Raw genomic sequence first — 17895 nt, 5'->3', positions numbered from 1 at the left:
CTCTCTCCCCCCTCCATATCTATGTCTCCCTGTATCTCTCTTCCCCTTCTTTCCGTATCTTTATTTTCTCCTTTTCTCTCCCTTCCCTCATCTCCTCTCTCCCTCATTCCATCTTCATCTCTCCCTTGTTACTCCCTCTCTTTCCCCCTCCAAATCCATCTCTCTCCCTCCCTCTCTACCCCTCCCCTCTCTCGTCCTTTCTCTCTCTCACTGTGTCTCCCACCTCTATGTCTCTCTCGCACCCTCTATTCCCCTTCCATCTCACTCTCTTTCTTAAATATGATCCCATTGTATTGTATTTAAGAAAGTATCTAAATTAATAAAAAACATAATTGGTTGTAAAATATTAAACCTATATTTTGGATCAATCATGTTAAGGAAAATACAATGATAAAAAAATTAAAAGAATCACAAACTATCTTTCCTCGATCATTGTTAATCAATTTTTGCTTTCTCATCTCTTGGATCCTTGGTTACCATTCATGTATCCTAGTTCTCTATAATATTATCTATATTATATAAATTTCACATATGTATATATAAAAGTATTCTCATTTTTTAATTATTAAATCCTCCATTTAATCTCTATGAAAATATTATTAGTAGTCGTCAGGATGGAACATTGACACTTTGCAGTGATATTAAATATTATTATAATACACAATATAACGAACTCTTTATAAAATATACTTAACTCTTTTTTAATCTATATGAAAACATTGTTAGTAGTCGTGAGGATGGAAGGTTTAGATACACCTAAAAGGTAATAAGTTGTTTTTTTTGGCATGTGGTATTGATAAGCCATGGTAATGTCCCATGGTATTGTAACAATTTTGGGCATGTGGTATTGATAAGCCATTGTATTGGCCCATTGTATTGTAACAATTAAAAGCCTAGATCCATAACATAATAATCTAAACTCTAGATGGCCCATGGTAGTAGCCCATGGTATTATAATTTTCTTCCCTCCTCTCCCTCTCTATCTTTTTCTTGTGGGTATTGGCCCATGGTATCGTAAAAAAACCTACTTAGAAGTTAATAATATCCATGGTAAATATTCATGATTTAAAACTTGTTTATAATATAATAAACTCTTTATGAAATATACTTAACTCTTAAATCTATTTTCAACCTCTTAAATTAAAGTAATTGGACTCTATAAATTTTTGGCTCTTAAATTCTTTTCCTTAATGGGCTGGAAAATTTTATACTTTGTTCACTTCGAACAAAATAAAAATAAAGAAAGCACAGAAAACTAAGCTTTTTAAATAATATTTATAATTGCATAACTGGCATAGTAAAAAGTAAATAATTTTAAAATTAAAGAGAAATCACACAATCGAAAGCAACAAAATATAAATTTACCTAATTATTATTTTTATTACAGAAATCACAACCTAAGTAAATAATTTTAAAATTAAACAGAAACCACAAAATATAAATTTACTTTGATTATTATTATTACAGAAATCATAAGCCGACAATTTTAATTTTTATTTTAAAGTAACATTACACATATCTTCTACATATACAATATATGTTAGCTGACACATATATTTTTTTTTATATTTTTTAATGTAACAACATCTCCCTCATATACTTGGTTGTAGAGTACCTCTCGGGGCAATTACATAATATTATTAAGATATTAATATTATTAATCAAACTATTAAATTTTATTATTAAATTTTAATATTTACCCTAATAAATATTTGATAATATTGTTATTATTATCGAGCTCTACTTACAATATTGTTAGTGTATTGTTAGTGCTCTTGCAAACCAAGAGCCGATTTAGAAATCAGAATAAGGTCATCTACATACGAAAGAAGCCTTATAACAAACTTGCCCAAATAGATACCATCACCCCCTTGCCAAATTAACCACTCCTCAAGCTTGTCGATATATAAACCAAAAAGGATAGGAGACAGTGGGCAACCTTGCTTGACCCCGATATCGCTGCTAAATTTTTCAGAAATGCCTGCTCAAGTTCTAATTTTGACATTCACATCTTTGTACAGCCTATGCACAACTTCTCTCAAATGTTTAGGAACCCCAAGATCCTCCAACCTCACGACTACTAAAAATATTGTGTTTCTTGATAATTAGATTTATTAATATTAATATTTATTAATAATTAGTTTGTTAATACCATATTTCTTTAATTATTAATTAATATATAATTATTTTGTGCTAAATATAAAATAGATATATATTAATTAACCATTAAAGAAATATTGTATTGACAAACTAATTAATTTTTAATATATTATTTATATTTAATTATGACATTAAAATAATATTAAGAGATATATATAATATTATTATTATATGAATAGAATTACTATAATATTTAAATAACATTAATTATAGTTTAATATAACATTAATGATACATTAATAATATATTAATATACATATTTATAATCTTTTAACTATAAATCAATTTATATATTAACTCATTTAAGCATGCTTGAGTATTGTTGACATCATTAATTATAGATAACATGCTCTCCATAGTGAACAATAGTCAACATTACTTTGCTGGTGAGTCCATAGTTACTAAAGGTGATCTATAGTGAACCATAGTCAACTATATTGAGCCATGGTGATTGGTCATGGTCAACCACAAAAGCCTATAGTTGATGGATATGGTTAATAATATTAAACTCTTTAATCTCAATAATAATAAGAATATTATCAAATATTTATTACGGTCAATATTAAAATTTATACGTTAATAGTTTGATTAATAACATTAATATCTTAGTGGAGCCGAGGAAGCCCCATATCCTTCATTCCTGGTGGAAACTCCTCTGGAAGCTGAAGGCACCTCCCAGATCCAGATTATTAATGTGGTGCATTCTGAGAAATAAAATCCCCACAGGGGATAATCTGATGAAACGCTCCTTCCATGGTCCTCACTGGTGTTATCTTTGCAACATTGATAGTGAATCTGCATCTCACCTGTTCTTGAAATGCCCTGAAGCCCGTAAGTTATGGGCCCTTGTGACAACAGCCGCCCCCACACCTTGTGACTGGCAGGCGGACTCTCTGATAGAGGCCTGGAACTTGTGGTACTCCACAGTCACGCCCCACAAATTGAGGAACCTCCCCTTGCTGTTCTGTTGGGCTGTCTGGATAGCCCGCAATCTTTATATTTTTCAGAATACCCCTCCCAAGTGGACTATAATAGCTGCTAAGATCAAGGCAGACTATGATCTCATCCCCGATGACCCCCCGCCCCCTCGCACAAGGAACATCACCCAGGAACTGATTGACCCCCACATGCCTTGGGCATATTTTGATGGGGCCGCACAGGAAGAAGGTTGTGGTGGGGGTGCTATTCTTCATTTAACAGAGAGGCACTCATATAGCTTGATCATGGGTTTAAGGAGGGGCACTAATAATTTTGTGGAACTATCAGCAGCCATGCACATTATTCGTTTTGCTTTGGAGAAGAACTGCCATGCTTTACAATTGTTTGGGGACTCTAAAATTGTTTGCGACTGGTTGAATAAAAGTTCTTATTGCTGGTCATTCTCATTGAATCACATACTAGATGAGACTTTAAGATTGATATCCAATTTTGACTATTTTACATGTAAACACATCTACAGGGAGCGAAACACAGATGTTGACCGCCTTTCCAAAGAAGTTGCGATCCGGGAGCCGGGCATCTGGTTGATCCGAGAACAGAATGAGGGAGCTCATTACCAATACTATCACCGGCCATTTATGGACATTATGGATTAGATTCAGGGATCCTGATATCATATTTTTGTACATATTTCTTATCACTGTTACTGATCTGGTATGCGGCTATTTTAATGAATAGCACAGTACTTTGTTTTGAATATTATCTCCCTACGTGGATTAAGATAATATGTTTCTTTTTTGAGCCAACTTCATTCTTCATGGATACTTTTCACAGTTTTGTTGGGCTATTACCTCCCTGTGTGGATACAGGTAACTAGCTTTGCTGCTTCTACAGAAGATGATCGACTATCTATAAAAATATTTGAATATGCGTATGCATCTACAAAATGTAATTTCAGTTCTTAATGAAATTACAAATTTTTCCATGGGAAAAAAATAATAATAATATTAATATCTTAATAATATTTTGTAATTCTTAACAAATTCACAATAATATGTTAATAACTTTATATTAATACATTAGTCTATAAATTAACACGTTAATCATTAATCTACACATTCATAATGTTTTAACTTTAAATAAATTTATAGACTAACACATGTTGACTATGGTTAACTATTGGTAACTTGGTCAATTATAGTAATAAGAACTCATGATTAAGTACGGATTAAGTAGCAATCCCTTAAAATATTTAGGTTTAGTATATTAAACTTAAGGATTATAATATTAATATCTTAAAATATTTAGGTTTAGTATATTAAACTTAAGGATTATAATATTAATCTAAGGATTTATAATTTTGGGCTTAATAATGTTAGTGTTTATGATATTTTGTTTAATATTAGGGTAGAGTGACAATCATTCTCACAATGATACATCACATTAGAATTTATTCAATGTTTCACTGCAACATTCAATAAATTAGGGTTTAATATTTTGTTTTATAATATTTGGTTTAGAGTTTATATTAATATTAATAGACATTATAATTTATATAATAATGAATATTAGATTGTATTAATAATTTGTTTATATTTAGTATCTTGTAATGTGGGATAGAAAGAAGTTTCTCTTTGAAACTTTAGTCACTCTCGTTATCTTATATGGATGTGAGGTTTGGGGTTGTAGCATCTCTAGAGAATCTTGGAGAAACATTGAGCAAATGTAGAAGCGTTTTATAATGTATAACCTCAAAATTAGAAGCAACACACCCTATCCTATTCTCCTTATAGAAGTGGGTATTTCCCCTATCGATAGCCTAGCTATGACTAGGCTTCTGTTGTACAAGCACAAACTCAATAACATAGGAGACCATAGGCTTCCTAAGCTAGCTTTAAATTCCAGTAAAAACCACCTAAGGCTCAAACGAGGATGGTATAAAGACACCAAGGGCTCGCTAAACCATTGGGATATCGACGATAATGTTGCATTGCAAAACATTAATAACATTAAAAATATTGTTACTTCTAAGTTCAAAGAAAAAATGTGGTGTGAGAAATATTTAGTAGCTAAAAGAAAATTAAGATATTATAAGGAGGTCATCAACCCCACTCTAGAAGATAAAAAGTATCTCTCTGTTTTAACTAGCTCAAAGAAGAAAATTAATATAGCCAAGATTAGAACAAACTTTCATGAGCTCCATAGTGAAACGGGTAGTTGGGCAGTTCTTAAAACACCATGGATGGAAAGGTTCTGCCATCTCTGTGAGAATACGAACATCGAGGATGAAAAGCACTTCCTCTTAGAGTGCCCTGTGTACAACCACATTAGATCTCAGTTTCAAAATCTTTTTTACAATGCTGACCTTCCAAGCCTTTTACGTTGTCAAAATTACAGTGAGCTTGGATGGCTTCTTTCCAAGATTTTTGAGCATAGGAATAAAATCTTAAATCAAACTAAATAATTCATTTCTTTAGGTCCGATAGACCAAAGTTTGGTCTCAATGGATGTTAACCATCATCATCATCATCATCATTAATAATTAAGTAATATTATGTTTATTAATAATTAGATTTATAAATATAATTAGTTATTAATAATTAATATTAATATTAAAAGGTTTTATAACTATTATTAAAAATTAATTAATATTAGTTTTGTTAATTAATGAAAAATTTAGAAATTAATAGTTCTTCTGCTTAATATTATATTAATAGTTTGTTTATTAATTAATTGATATTATGTTTATTAATAATTATATTTATTAATATCAATAATAATTAATATCTAATATTAATATAAAAGGTTTGCTAATTAATATTGAAAATTAATTAATAATAAGTTTAGTGATTAATAAATGTTATGCTTAATATCAATATTAATAGAAGTTATAATTCATATCAATAATTGATTAATTTTATATTGTATTAATATTTTTTTATTAATAAAGTAAGGTTAGGTGATTAAATAATTTTATTATCAATATTAATAATTAATAAATATTATGTTTCTTGATAAATAGATTTATTAATATTGATATTTATTAATAATTAGTTTGTTAATACCATATTTCTTTAATGATTAATTAATTTATAATTCTTTTTTGCTAAATATAAAATAAATATATATTAATTAACCATTAAAGAAGTATTATGTTGATAAACTAATTATTTTTTAATATATTATTTATATTTAGTTATGACATTAAAATAATATTAAGAGATATATATAATTGTAGAATTGAGGCTTCTGTGATCCATAACAAATATATGATAGGGGTTCAGCGTAAATCACATTATCAATCATTTGTCGACGCGTTTCGAACCAACAAGTGTGGTTCATCGTCAGGACAAGTTGAAGAACCAGATCATGGCTGCATGTTAAATAGAGAGAGAGAAGATCATCCAATGGCTATATTTGACTAGGAAACAACTATAATAGACTAGGAAACGACTATATTTGACTAGATTGGACCAAGGGATAGGGACAATGGCTATATTTGACTTGACTCGACTGAGGGATGGATAGGGAGAATTAGTTTTGATCATTTATAACTAATATAGCTTTTAATCATTTCACTACTAATAAACCTTTATTATTTATATGCTATTAAAACTTTTTATCTATATACAAATAATAATTAAATGCAATTCATTGATAGTAATAAAAATAACATAACTAACTTATAAATGATGGAAACTAATTCTCCCTATCCATATCCCTTGGTCGAGTCAAGTCAAATACAGCCGTTGTCCCTGTCCCTTGGTCCTATCTAGTCAAACATAGTCGTTTCCTAGTCTATTATAGTTGTTTCCCAATCAAATACAGCTGTTGGATTATCTCTCTCTCTATTTAACATGCAGCCATGGTTTGGTTCTTCAACTTGTCCTGACAATGAACCACACTTGTTGGTTCAAAACACGTCGACAAATGATTCATAATGTGATTTACGCCGAAACCCCTATCATATACTAGATATATATAATATTATTATTACATGAATAACATTACTATAATATTTAAATAACATTAATTATAGTTTAATATAACATTAATGATACATTAATAATATATGAATATACATATTTATCATCTCTTAACTGTAAATCAATTTATATATTAACTCATTTAAGTATGCTTGAGTATTGTTGAGATCATTAATTATAGCTAACATGGTCTTCATAGTGAACAATAGTCAACATTATTTTTGTGGTGAGTCATAGTTACTAAAGGTGGTCTATAGTCAACCATAATTAACTATATTGAGTGAACTATAATTAACTATATTGAGGCACAGTGATTGGTCATAGTTGACCATAAAAGCCTATAGTGGATGGTTAAGGTTAATAATATTAAACTCCTTAAGCTCAATAATAGTAACAATATTATCAAATATTTATTAGGGAAAATATTAAAATTTCATAATGAACTTTAATAATTTGATTAATAATATTAATATCTTAATAATATTATGTAATTCTTAACAAATTCATAATAATATATTAATAACTTTATATTAATACATTAATCTATAAATTAACACATTAATCATTAATCTACACATCCATAATGTTTTAACCTTAAGTAAATGTATAGAATAACACATGTTGACTATGATTAACTATTGTTGACTTAGTCAATTATAGTAATAAAAACTCATGATTAAGTACGGATTAAGTAGTAATCTGTTAAAATATTTAGGTTTATTATATTAAACTTAAGGATTATAATATTAAACTTAGGATTTATAATGTTGGGCTTAATAATGTTAATGTTTATGATATTTGGTTTAATATTAGGGTAGTGTGACAATCATTCTCACAATGATACATCACATTATAATTTATTCAATGTTGCACAACAACAATGAATAAATTAGGGTTTAATATTTTGTTTTATAATATTTGGTTTAGAGTTTAGGGCTAATTTTGCTTCATAATATTGGGTTAGGTTTTACGATCTTAAGGTTTTTGATTGTAAGATTTATAATATTAATCCTAGATTTTTTAATATTTTGGGTTGATAATATTATTAGAGCCTTGGGTTTATTAGTTCCTTTGGTTTATAACCTTTCTCCAACATCCCATTGTAACAAGGATTATCTCAATAGGAAAATCAACTATGGTTAAACATGGTCATTGATTTTTATTTTTTGGTTTATAATATTTATCTTGGGGTTTAAACAACTTGGGTTTATAATATTAACCCATTGGGGTTAAAATATCAATCCTTTTCATTTTTAATATTGATCCTTTGCATTTTTTATCTCTTAGGTTTATAATATTTCTCTCTTGGGTTTATAATATTAAACGTTTGGGTTTATTTGTTCTTTGAGTTTATAATATCAATAATTCCTATGGTTTATCAATTTATCTCTTTGGTTTATTAATCCATTCACTTTAAAATATTAATTGCTAGGGTCTATTAATCGTTTACATTTTTAATATTAGTTTGTTGGGTTTATTTATTTCTTGGTTTTATTAATCATTTGTTTCTATAATATTAATTCCTTGGGTTTACAATATTAATAATGATTTGGGTTTATTCATCCCTTGTATTTATAATATTAATAATCCCTTGGATTTGAGGTTTTAAGTGTTTAAGGGTTCGATTTATAATAATAAAAATCTCTTTGGTTTATTAAACCCCAATATTAAGGGTTTAATCCATCAACTATTAAACCTCAATATTAAGGGTTCCATAGTCCAACTGTTTATGATTATGTCAATATTACTATAGATTAATCTAATATGGAAATCAACCATTGTCAACCATGGTCAACCGTAGTTATCTTAGGGCTTATAATCGTCATGTTAGGGTTTATATGCATTGGGTTTATAATTTGTATCCCTTAGGTTTATAATTCCCTTAGGTTTATTCTATCAACCCCTTGGGTTTATTGATGTAAGGGTTCATATTCCTAGGGTTTAATATTATTCAACAATGGTCAACAATAAACAACCATGCTCAACCATGGTCCAACGTCGTATCACGCAAGGATTGTCTTAATATGAAAATAATTCTTGCTCAACCATATTTATTTTAGTAATTTTAATATTCATCTAAGGGTTTTTATAGCTTGGGTTTATAGTTTTAGTGCCTTGGGTTTAATATTATTCCCTTAGACTCATAATCCCTTGAGTTTTAGTATTAATCGCTCGGGTTTATTATTCCTTTGGGTTTATAATATCAATCCCTTGGGTTTATTATTCCCTTAGGTTTATAATATAAATCATTGTCAACCATTTTCAATCATAGCCAACCACGGTCAACCATGGTTGAATATCACATTGTTACAAGGATTGTCTCACCATGAAAATAAACCATGTTATTTTAGTCTCTCTAATAGTTATATTAGGGTTTAGCAATGTTGGGTTTATAATACTAGTCCCTTGGTATTAATATTATTCCCTTGGGGTTTTAGTATTAATCCCTTGGGTTCATAATATCAATCCCTTCGGTTTACTATTAGATTAGGTTTATAATATCAATCATTGTGAACCATGGCCAACCATAACGAACCATGGTCAATGATGGTCGGATCTCGCATTATGACAAAAATTGTCTCCATTTAAAAATCATGGACAATCATGGACAATCATGGTCAACCATGGTCAGTTGTGGTTGATGATGGTCAACCATGTTTTATAGAATCAAACATGGTCAAACATGTTTGAACGTCGCGTTGTGACAAAAATTGTCTCGATATGAAAATAAGCCATGATCAGCCATGGTCCAATGTCGCATTGTGACAAAGATTGTCTCGATATGAAAATTAACCATGGTCCAACATGGCATTGTGATAAGGATTGTCTCAATATGAAAATCAATGACGGTCAGTCATGTTTATTTTAGTGCTTATAATATTTATGTTAGGATTTATATATGTTGGGTTTATAGTATTAGTCCCTTATGTTTAATCTTATTCCCTTGGGGTTTTACAGTCAATAGCTTGGGTTTGTTATTCCCTTGGATTTATAATACGATCCATTGGGTTTATAATATTAATCATGGTAAACCATGTTCAATCATATCCAAGCATGTTAAACCATGGTCAAACCGTATGGATATGGAAATCAAACATTGTCAACCACGGTCCAATGTTGTGTTTTGACAAAGATTCTCTCAATGTGAAAATAAATCGTGGTCAACCATGGTTAACAATTGTCCAACATTAAATTGTGACAAGGATTGTCTCTATATGGAAATCAACTGTGGTCAACAATGGTGAACCATGCTTATTTTAGGTTTTATAATATTCATGTTAGGTTTTATATACCTTGGGTTTATAATTTCTATCCCTTAGGTTTGTTATTCCCGTTGGTTTATAATATGAATCCCTTGGGTTTATTGATGTAAAGGTTCATATTAGTATGGTTTAATATTGTTCAACAATGGTCAACCATAATCAACCATGTTCAACCATGGTGAACCATGGTACAATGTCGCATTGTGACAAAGATTGTGTGAATATTAAAATCAAATGTGCTCAACCATGTTTATTTTATTATTTGTAATATTTATCTTAAGGTTTTATACCTTGGGCTTATAATATTAGGCCCTTGGGTTTAATATTATACCCTTGGGTTCTTAATCCCTTAGGTTCATAATCCCTTGGGGTTTTAATATTAATCCCTTCGGTTTGTTATTCCTTTGGGTTTATAATATCAATCCCTTGGGTTTATTATTCCATGGTCAACCATGGCTTATTATGATGTCAAACATTGTAAACCATTGTCCAACATGGAATTGTGATAAGGATTGTCTCAATATGAAAATCAATAATGCTCAATCATGTTTATTTTAGTGTTTATAGTATTTATATTAGGGTTTATATACGTTGGGTTTATAACATTAATCCCTTGGGTTTAATATTATTCCCTTGAGTTCATAAGCCTTGAGTTTTTAGTATTAATCGCTTCGGTTTCTTATTCCTTTGGGTTTATAATATTAATCCCTTGGATTTATTATTACCTTAGGTTTATAATATCAATCATGGTCAACCATTTTCGATCATAGCCAACGATGGTCATCCATGCTTGAATGTGTCACTGTGACAAGGATTGTCTAACCATGAAAATAAAACATGTTTCCTTTAGTGTTTGTATTATTTATATTAGGGTTTGAGTTTATAATATTAGTTGTTTAGGTTTAATATTATTCCCTTGGGTTCAAAATCCCTTGGGGTTTTAGTATTAATCCCTTGGGGATTATGTTTCCCTTGGGTTCATAATATCAATCCCTTGGGTTTATAATACCAATCATGGCCAACCATGGTAAATCATAACAAACCATGGTAAACCATGGTCAATCATTGTTTGATCTTGCATTTTTGACAAAAAAATTCTGCATAGAAAAGTGATGGAAAATCATGGACAATCATGGTAAACCATGGTCAAAAAAGGTCTATTATGCTCAACCATGTTTTATAGAATCAAACATGGTAAACAATGGTCAATCATGGTCAAACATGTTTGAACTTCACTTTGTGCCAAAAATTGTCTCGATATAAAAATCGACCATGATGAACCATGGTCCAATGTTGCATTTGACAAACATTGTCCCGTTATGAAAATTAACCATGGTCAACCATTGTCCAACATGGCATTGTGATAAGGATTGTCTCAATATAAAAATCAACCATAGTTAATCATGTTTATTTTAGTGTTTATAATATTTATTTTATGGTTTATATATGCTGGGTTTATAATATTAATCCTTTGGGTTTATAACATTAATCATGGTAAACCATGGTCAAACATGGTTTAATTCCCTTCGGTATATGATATCAATCAATTGGGTTTATAACATTAATCATGGTAAACCATGGTCAAACCGTATTGATATGGAAATCAACCATGGTCCAACGTTGTGTTGTGACAAAGATTGTCTCTATATGAAAATAAATCATGGTCAACCATGGTTAACCATGGTCGAACGTTTCATTGTGACAAGGATTGTCTCTATATGGAAATCAACCATGGTCAAATATGTTTATTTTAGGTTTTATAATATTCACCATTTAGGTTTTATAAGATTTATGTTAGGGTTTATATACCTTGGGTTTATAATTTTTATCCCTTAGGTTTATTATTCCCTTGGGTTTATAATATCAATCCCTTGGGTTTATTGATGTAAGGGTTCATATTCCTAGGGTTTAATATTATTCAACAATGGTAAACCATAATAAACCATGTTCAACCATGGTCAACCATGATCCAATGTCGCAGTGTGACAAGGATTGTCTTAATATGAAAATCAATAGTGCTCAACAATTCTTATTTAAGTATTTTTAATATTTATCTTAGGGTTTTCATAGCTTGGGTTTATAATATTAGTCCCTTGTGTGTAATATTATTCCCTTGGGTTCATAATCCCTTGGGGTTTTAGTATTAAACCCTTGGTTTTATTCTTCCTTTGGGTTTATAATATCGATCCCTTGGGTTTATTATTTCCCCATCAACCACGGTCAACTGTGGTCCAACATGGAATTGTGATAGGGATTGTCTCAATATTAAAATCAACAATGGTGAGCCATATTTATTTTAGTGTTTATAATATCTATCGTAGGGTTTATATACATGGGTTTTATAATATTAGTCCCTTGGATTTAATATTATTCCCTTGGGTTCATAAACCCTTGGGATTTCAGTATTAATTCCTTGGGTTTATTATTCCCTTGGGTTTATAATATCAATCCATTGGGTTTATAATATTAATCATTGTCAACCATGGTCAATCATAACCAACCATGTTCAACCATGGTCAAATGAGGCTGGATATGGAAATAAACCATGGTCAACCGTGGTCTAACATTGTGTTCTAACAAAGATTGTCTCAATATGACAATCAATCATGCTCAACCATGGTTAACCATGGTCCAACGTTGCATTGTGACAAGGATTGTCTCTATATGGAAATCAACCATGGTCAACCATGTTTATTTTAGGGTTTATAATATAGATGTTAGGGTTTTATTCCTTGGGTTTATAATTGTTATCTCTTAGGTTTATTATTCCCTTGGGTTTATAATATCAATCCCTTAGGTTTATTGATCTAAGGGTTCATATTCCTAGGGTTTAATATTATTGAGCAATGGTTAACCATAGTAAAGAATGTTCAACCATGCTCAACCATGGTCTAATCTAGCATTTGACAAGGATTGTCTCAATACCAAAATCAATCGTTCTCAACCATGTTTATTTTCGTAGTTTTAATATTTATCTTAAGGCTTGTGTACCTTGGGTTTATCATATTAGTCCCTTGGGTTTAATATTATTCCCTTGGCTCATAATCTCTTGAGTTTTAGTATTAATCCCTTGGGTTTATTATTCCTTTTGGTTTATAATATAAATCCCTTTGATTTTTTATTCCCTTAGGTTTATAATATCAATCATGGTCAACTATTATCAACTATGGTCAATAATGGGGTTTTAGTATTGATCCCTTGGGTTCATAATATCAATCCCTTGGGTTTATAATGTCAAGCATGTTCAACCATGGTTAACCATGGTGGGCTATTGCATAGTGACAAAAATTGTCTCCATATAAAAATCATGGGCAATCATTGTCAACCATGGTCAACCATGGTATATAAAGTCTAATATGAATATTATAAACCCAAGGTATATAAACTCTAATATGAATATTATAAAACCTAAAATAAACATGGTTGACCATGGTTGATTTCCATATAGATACAATCCTTGTCACAATGAAACGTTGGACCATGGTAAACCATGGTTGACCATGATTTATTTTCATATTGAGACAATCATTTTCAAAAGACAACATTGGACCATGCTTGACCATGGTTGATTTCCAGATCCATATGGTTTGACCATGTTTTAACGTGGTTGGCTATGATTGACCATGGCTTACCATGATTAATGTTATAAACCCAATGGATTGATATTATAAACCCAATGGAATAACAAAGCTAAGGCATTAATACTAAAATCCCAAGGGATTATAAACCCATGGGAATAAGATCAAACCCAAGGGACTAATATTATAAATCCAACATATATAAACCCTAAAATAAATATTATAAACACTAAAATAAGCATGATTGACCATGGTTAATTTTCATATTGAGACAATCCTTATCACAATGTGATGTAGGACCATGGTTGTCACAGTGCGACATTGGACCATGGTTCGTCATTGGATTAATACTAAAAACCCAAGATTGAACATGGTTGACCATGTTGGATTCTATAAACCATGCTTACTTAAGTATTTTTAATATTTATCTTTAGGTTTTTATAACTTGGGCTTATAATATTAGTCTCTTGGGTTTATAACACCAATCATGGGCAACCATGGTAAACCATGGTGAATCATGGTCGGATCTCGCATTATGAGAAAAAAATTATCGATATAAAAGTCATGGACAATCATGGACAATCATGGTCAATGATGGTCAACCAAGGTGTATGATGCTCGACCATGTTTTATAGAATCAAACATGGTAAACGATGGTCAATCATGGTCGAACATGTTTCAACGTCAATTTGTGCCAAAAATTGTCTCGATATAAAAATCAACCATGATGAACCATGGTCCAATGTCGCATTGTGACAAAGATTGTCTCAATATAAAAATTAATCATGGTCAACCATGGTCCAACACGGCATTGTGATAAGGATTGTCTCAATATGAAAATCAACCATACTTAATCATGTTTATTTTAGTGGTTATAATATTTATTTTAGGGTTTATATATGTTGGGTTTATAATATTAATCCCTTGGGTTTAATCTTATTCCCTTGGGTTTATAATATCAATCCATTAGGTTTATAACATTAATCATGGTAAACCATGGGCAAACATAGTAAACCATGTTCAACCATGGTCAAAGCATATGGATATAGAAATCAACCATGGTCAACCATGGTCCAACGTTGTGTTGTGAAAAAGATTGTCTCGATATGAAAATAAATCATGGTCAACCATGGTTAACCATGGTTGAACATTTCAATGTGACAAGTATTCTCTGTATATGGAAATCAACCATGGTCAAACATGTTTATTTTAGGTTTTATAATATTCACACTTTAGGTTTTATAAGATTCACGTTATGGTTTATATACCTTGGGTTTATAATTTTGATCCATTAGGTTTATTAGTCCCTTGATTTATAATATTAATCCCTTAGGTTTATTGATGTACGGGTTCATATTCCTAGGGTTCAATATTATTCAACAATGGTCAACCATAATCAACCATGTTCAACCATGGTCAACCATGGTCCAATGTCGCATTGTGACAAGGATTTTCTTAATATGAAAATAGACCATGCTCAACCATGCTTATTTAAGTATTTTTAATATTTATCTTAGGGTTTTATACCTTGGGTTTACAATATTAGTTCCTTGCGTGTAATATTATTCCCTTGGGTTCATAATCCCTTGGGGTTTTAACATTAAACCCTTGGTTTTATTGTTCCTTTGGGTTTATAATATTGATCCCTTGGGTTTATTATTCCACGGTCAATCATGGTCAATGATTGTCCAACATGGAATTGTGAGAAGGATTGTCTCAATCTTAAAATTAGCAATGGTCGATCATATTTATTTTAGTGTTTATAATATGTATCATAGGGTTTATATACATTGGGTTTATAATATTAATCCCTTGGATTTAATATTATTCCCTTGGGTTCTTAATCCCTTGGGCTTTCAGTATTAATTCCTTGGGTTTATTATTCGCTTGGTTTTATAATATCAATCCATTGTGTTTATTATATTAATCATTGTCAACCATGGTCAATCATAACCAACCATGTTTGACCATGTTCAAATGAGGCTCGATATAGAAATCAACCATGGTCAGCCATGGTCTAATGTTGTGTTTTGACAATTATTGTCTCAATATGACAATCAATCATGCTCAACCATGGTTAACCATGGTCCAGCGTTGCATTGTGACAAGGATTTTCTCTATATGGAAATCAACCATGGTCAACCATGTTTATTTTAGGGTTTATAATATAGATGTTAGGGTTTTATTCCATGGGTTTATAATTGTTATCTTTTAGGTTTACTATTCCCTTGGGTTTATAATATCAATCCCTTGTGTTTATTGATCTAAGGATTCATATTCCTAGGGTTTAATATTATTGAGCAATGGTTAACCATAGTCAACCATGTTCAACCATTGTCTAATCTAGCATTGTGACAAGGATTGTCTCAATACCAAAATCAACCGTGCTCAACCATGTTTAGTTTCGTAGTTTTAATATTTTTCTTAAGGCTTGTATACCTTGGGTTTATCATATTAGTCCCTTGGGTATAATATTATTTCCTTGGTTTCATAATTCCTTGGGGTTTTAGTATTAATCCCTTGGGTTTATTATTCCTTTGGGTTTATAATATAAATCCCTTGGGTTTATTATCCCCTTAGGTTTATAATATCAATCATGGTCAACCATTGTCAACCATGGTCAATCATGGGGTTTTAGTATTAATCCCTTGGGTTCATAATATCAATCCCTTGGGTTTATAATTAACTTGGGTTTATAATGTCAACCATGGTGAGCAATGGTTAACCATGGTGGATGTCACATTCTGACAAAAATTGTCTCTATAAAAAATTCACGGACAATCATGGTCAACCATGGTATCCATGGTTTATCATGGTCAAACATTTTTTATAGAATCAAGCGTGGTCAACCATGGTCAATCCTGGATTTTAGTATTAATCCAATGATGAACCATGGTCCACTGTCACATTGTGACAAAGATAGTCTCAATATGAAAATTAAACATGGTCAACCATGGTCCAACATGCCATTGCGATAAGGATTGTCTCAATATGAAAATGAACCATGGTCAATCATGTTTATTTTAGTGTTTATAATATTTATTTAAGGGTTTATATATGTTGGGTTTATAATTTTTATTTTTTTTGTAAACTTGGTAGATCTCTATTTATTTCTATTTTCAAAAGAACTTTTCACATCCATTTGCTGCTGTAGGTGGTTTTCCTGCCCGAAGGAAACCAGGTATCCACCTGTCAGCTTCAAATCCTGTCCAAAATTTAAATAAGTTCATTGCTATCCATCTAGTAGTATTGTATTGGCTATCTACTCTACTACCTCTACTTATCAAAATAAAAGTAAACATAATTATGTTATTCATAGTCAAAACCATTTTTGAATCCAATTAGTTCACTATGTCACTCCTCATCAGAGGATATTACTGGTGCAGGTGCCTTTGCATTGGATCCTGGCATCTCACTTCACTTCTCAATTCTCCATTTCAGGTCTGTTAGAGTCTGTTCAATTCTACCCAGTGCTAGGTTGTTCTTGTATGTCTGGATCTGGATAGCCGCTATCTCCTGTAATAGTTCTGCACAGACTGGGTCCTTTTCTTTGTTCTGATTCTGTACCTCTGTTTGTTCTCTCCTTGCATGCTCATGCTCTTGGTGTAGGGTCATGGCCCAAGCCACCACATTCTTCATAATCCAATATTGTTGTATGGTTGAACAGTGAGTGCCTCCATCGAGTGGACCCTGGGTTTGGCACCATGCTTTCCCATTCATCCATGGGGATATCTCAGTGTTTGATATTGGCTCTTAAATCTCTCTCCCAACTTGCAATCTGATCTCTGACTTCCGGCAGATTTCCTTCCATGTAGGTGTCGATGATTTTCTTCATGTGCTCCCCATCAGGTTTCCTACCTCTTTTTTTTGGTTGTCCACTTGATCCCTCCTCCTTCTTGGTTCCTCTGTTTCCTCTTTTGGGGGCCATTTTGCTCCCTGTTTGGGTGTTGTTGTCTTACGTCTGGTGTG

General features: G+C 31.2%; 1 protein-coding gene across 1 annotated transcript; it reads left to right on the top strand.

Moving 5' to 3' along the window:
- Nucleotides 1–2852: 2852 nt before the first annotated feature.
- On the top strand, nt 2853–3755 carry LOC149226252 (uncharacterized). The gene has a single exon (XM_089380148.1). It carries the CDS (start codon nt 2853–2855, stop codon nt 3753–3755), a length of 903 nt encoding a protein of 300 aa, XP_089236274.1.
- Nucleotides 3756–17895: the final 14140 nt, after the last annotated feature.

Source organism: Pinus tabuliformis, chromosome J (genome assembly GCF_031772625.1).
Source record: "Pinus tabuliformis cultivar Carrire ecotype Pingquan chromosome J, CPIR1, whole genome shotgun sequence".
Lineage (NCBI taxonomy): Eukaryota > Viridiplantae > Streptophyta > Pinopsida > Pinales > Pinaceae > Pinus > Pinus tabuliformis.
This window is presented reverse-complemented; position numbering and strand designations above follow the sequence as displayed.

Coding starts and splice junctions, on each gene's coding strand:
- LOC149226252 (XM_089380148.1), top strand. CDS start 2,853: ATGTGGTGCATTCTGAGAAATAAAATCCCCACAGGGGATAATCTGATG.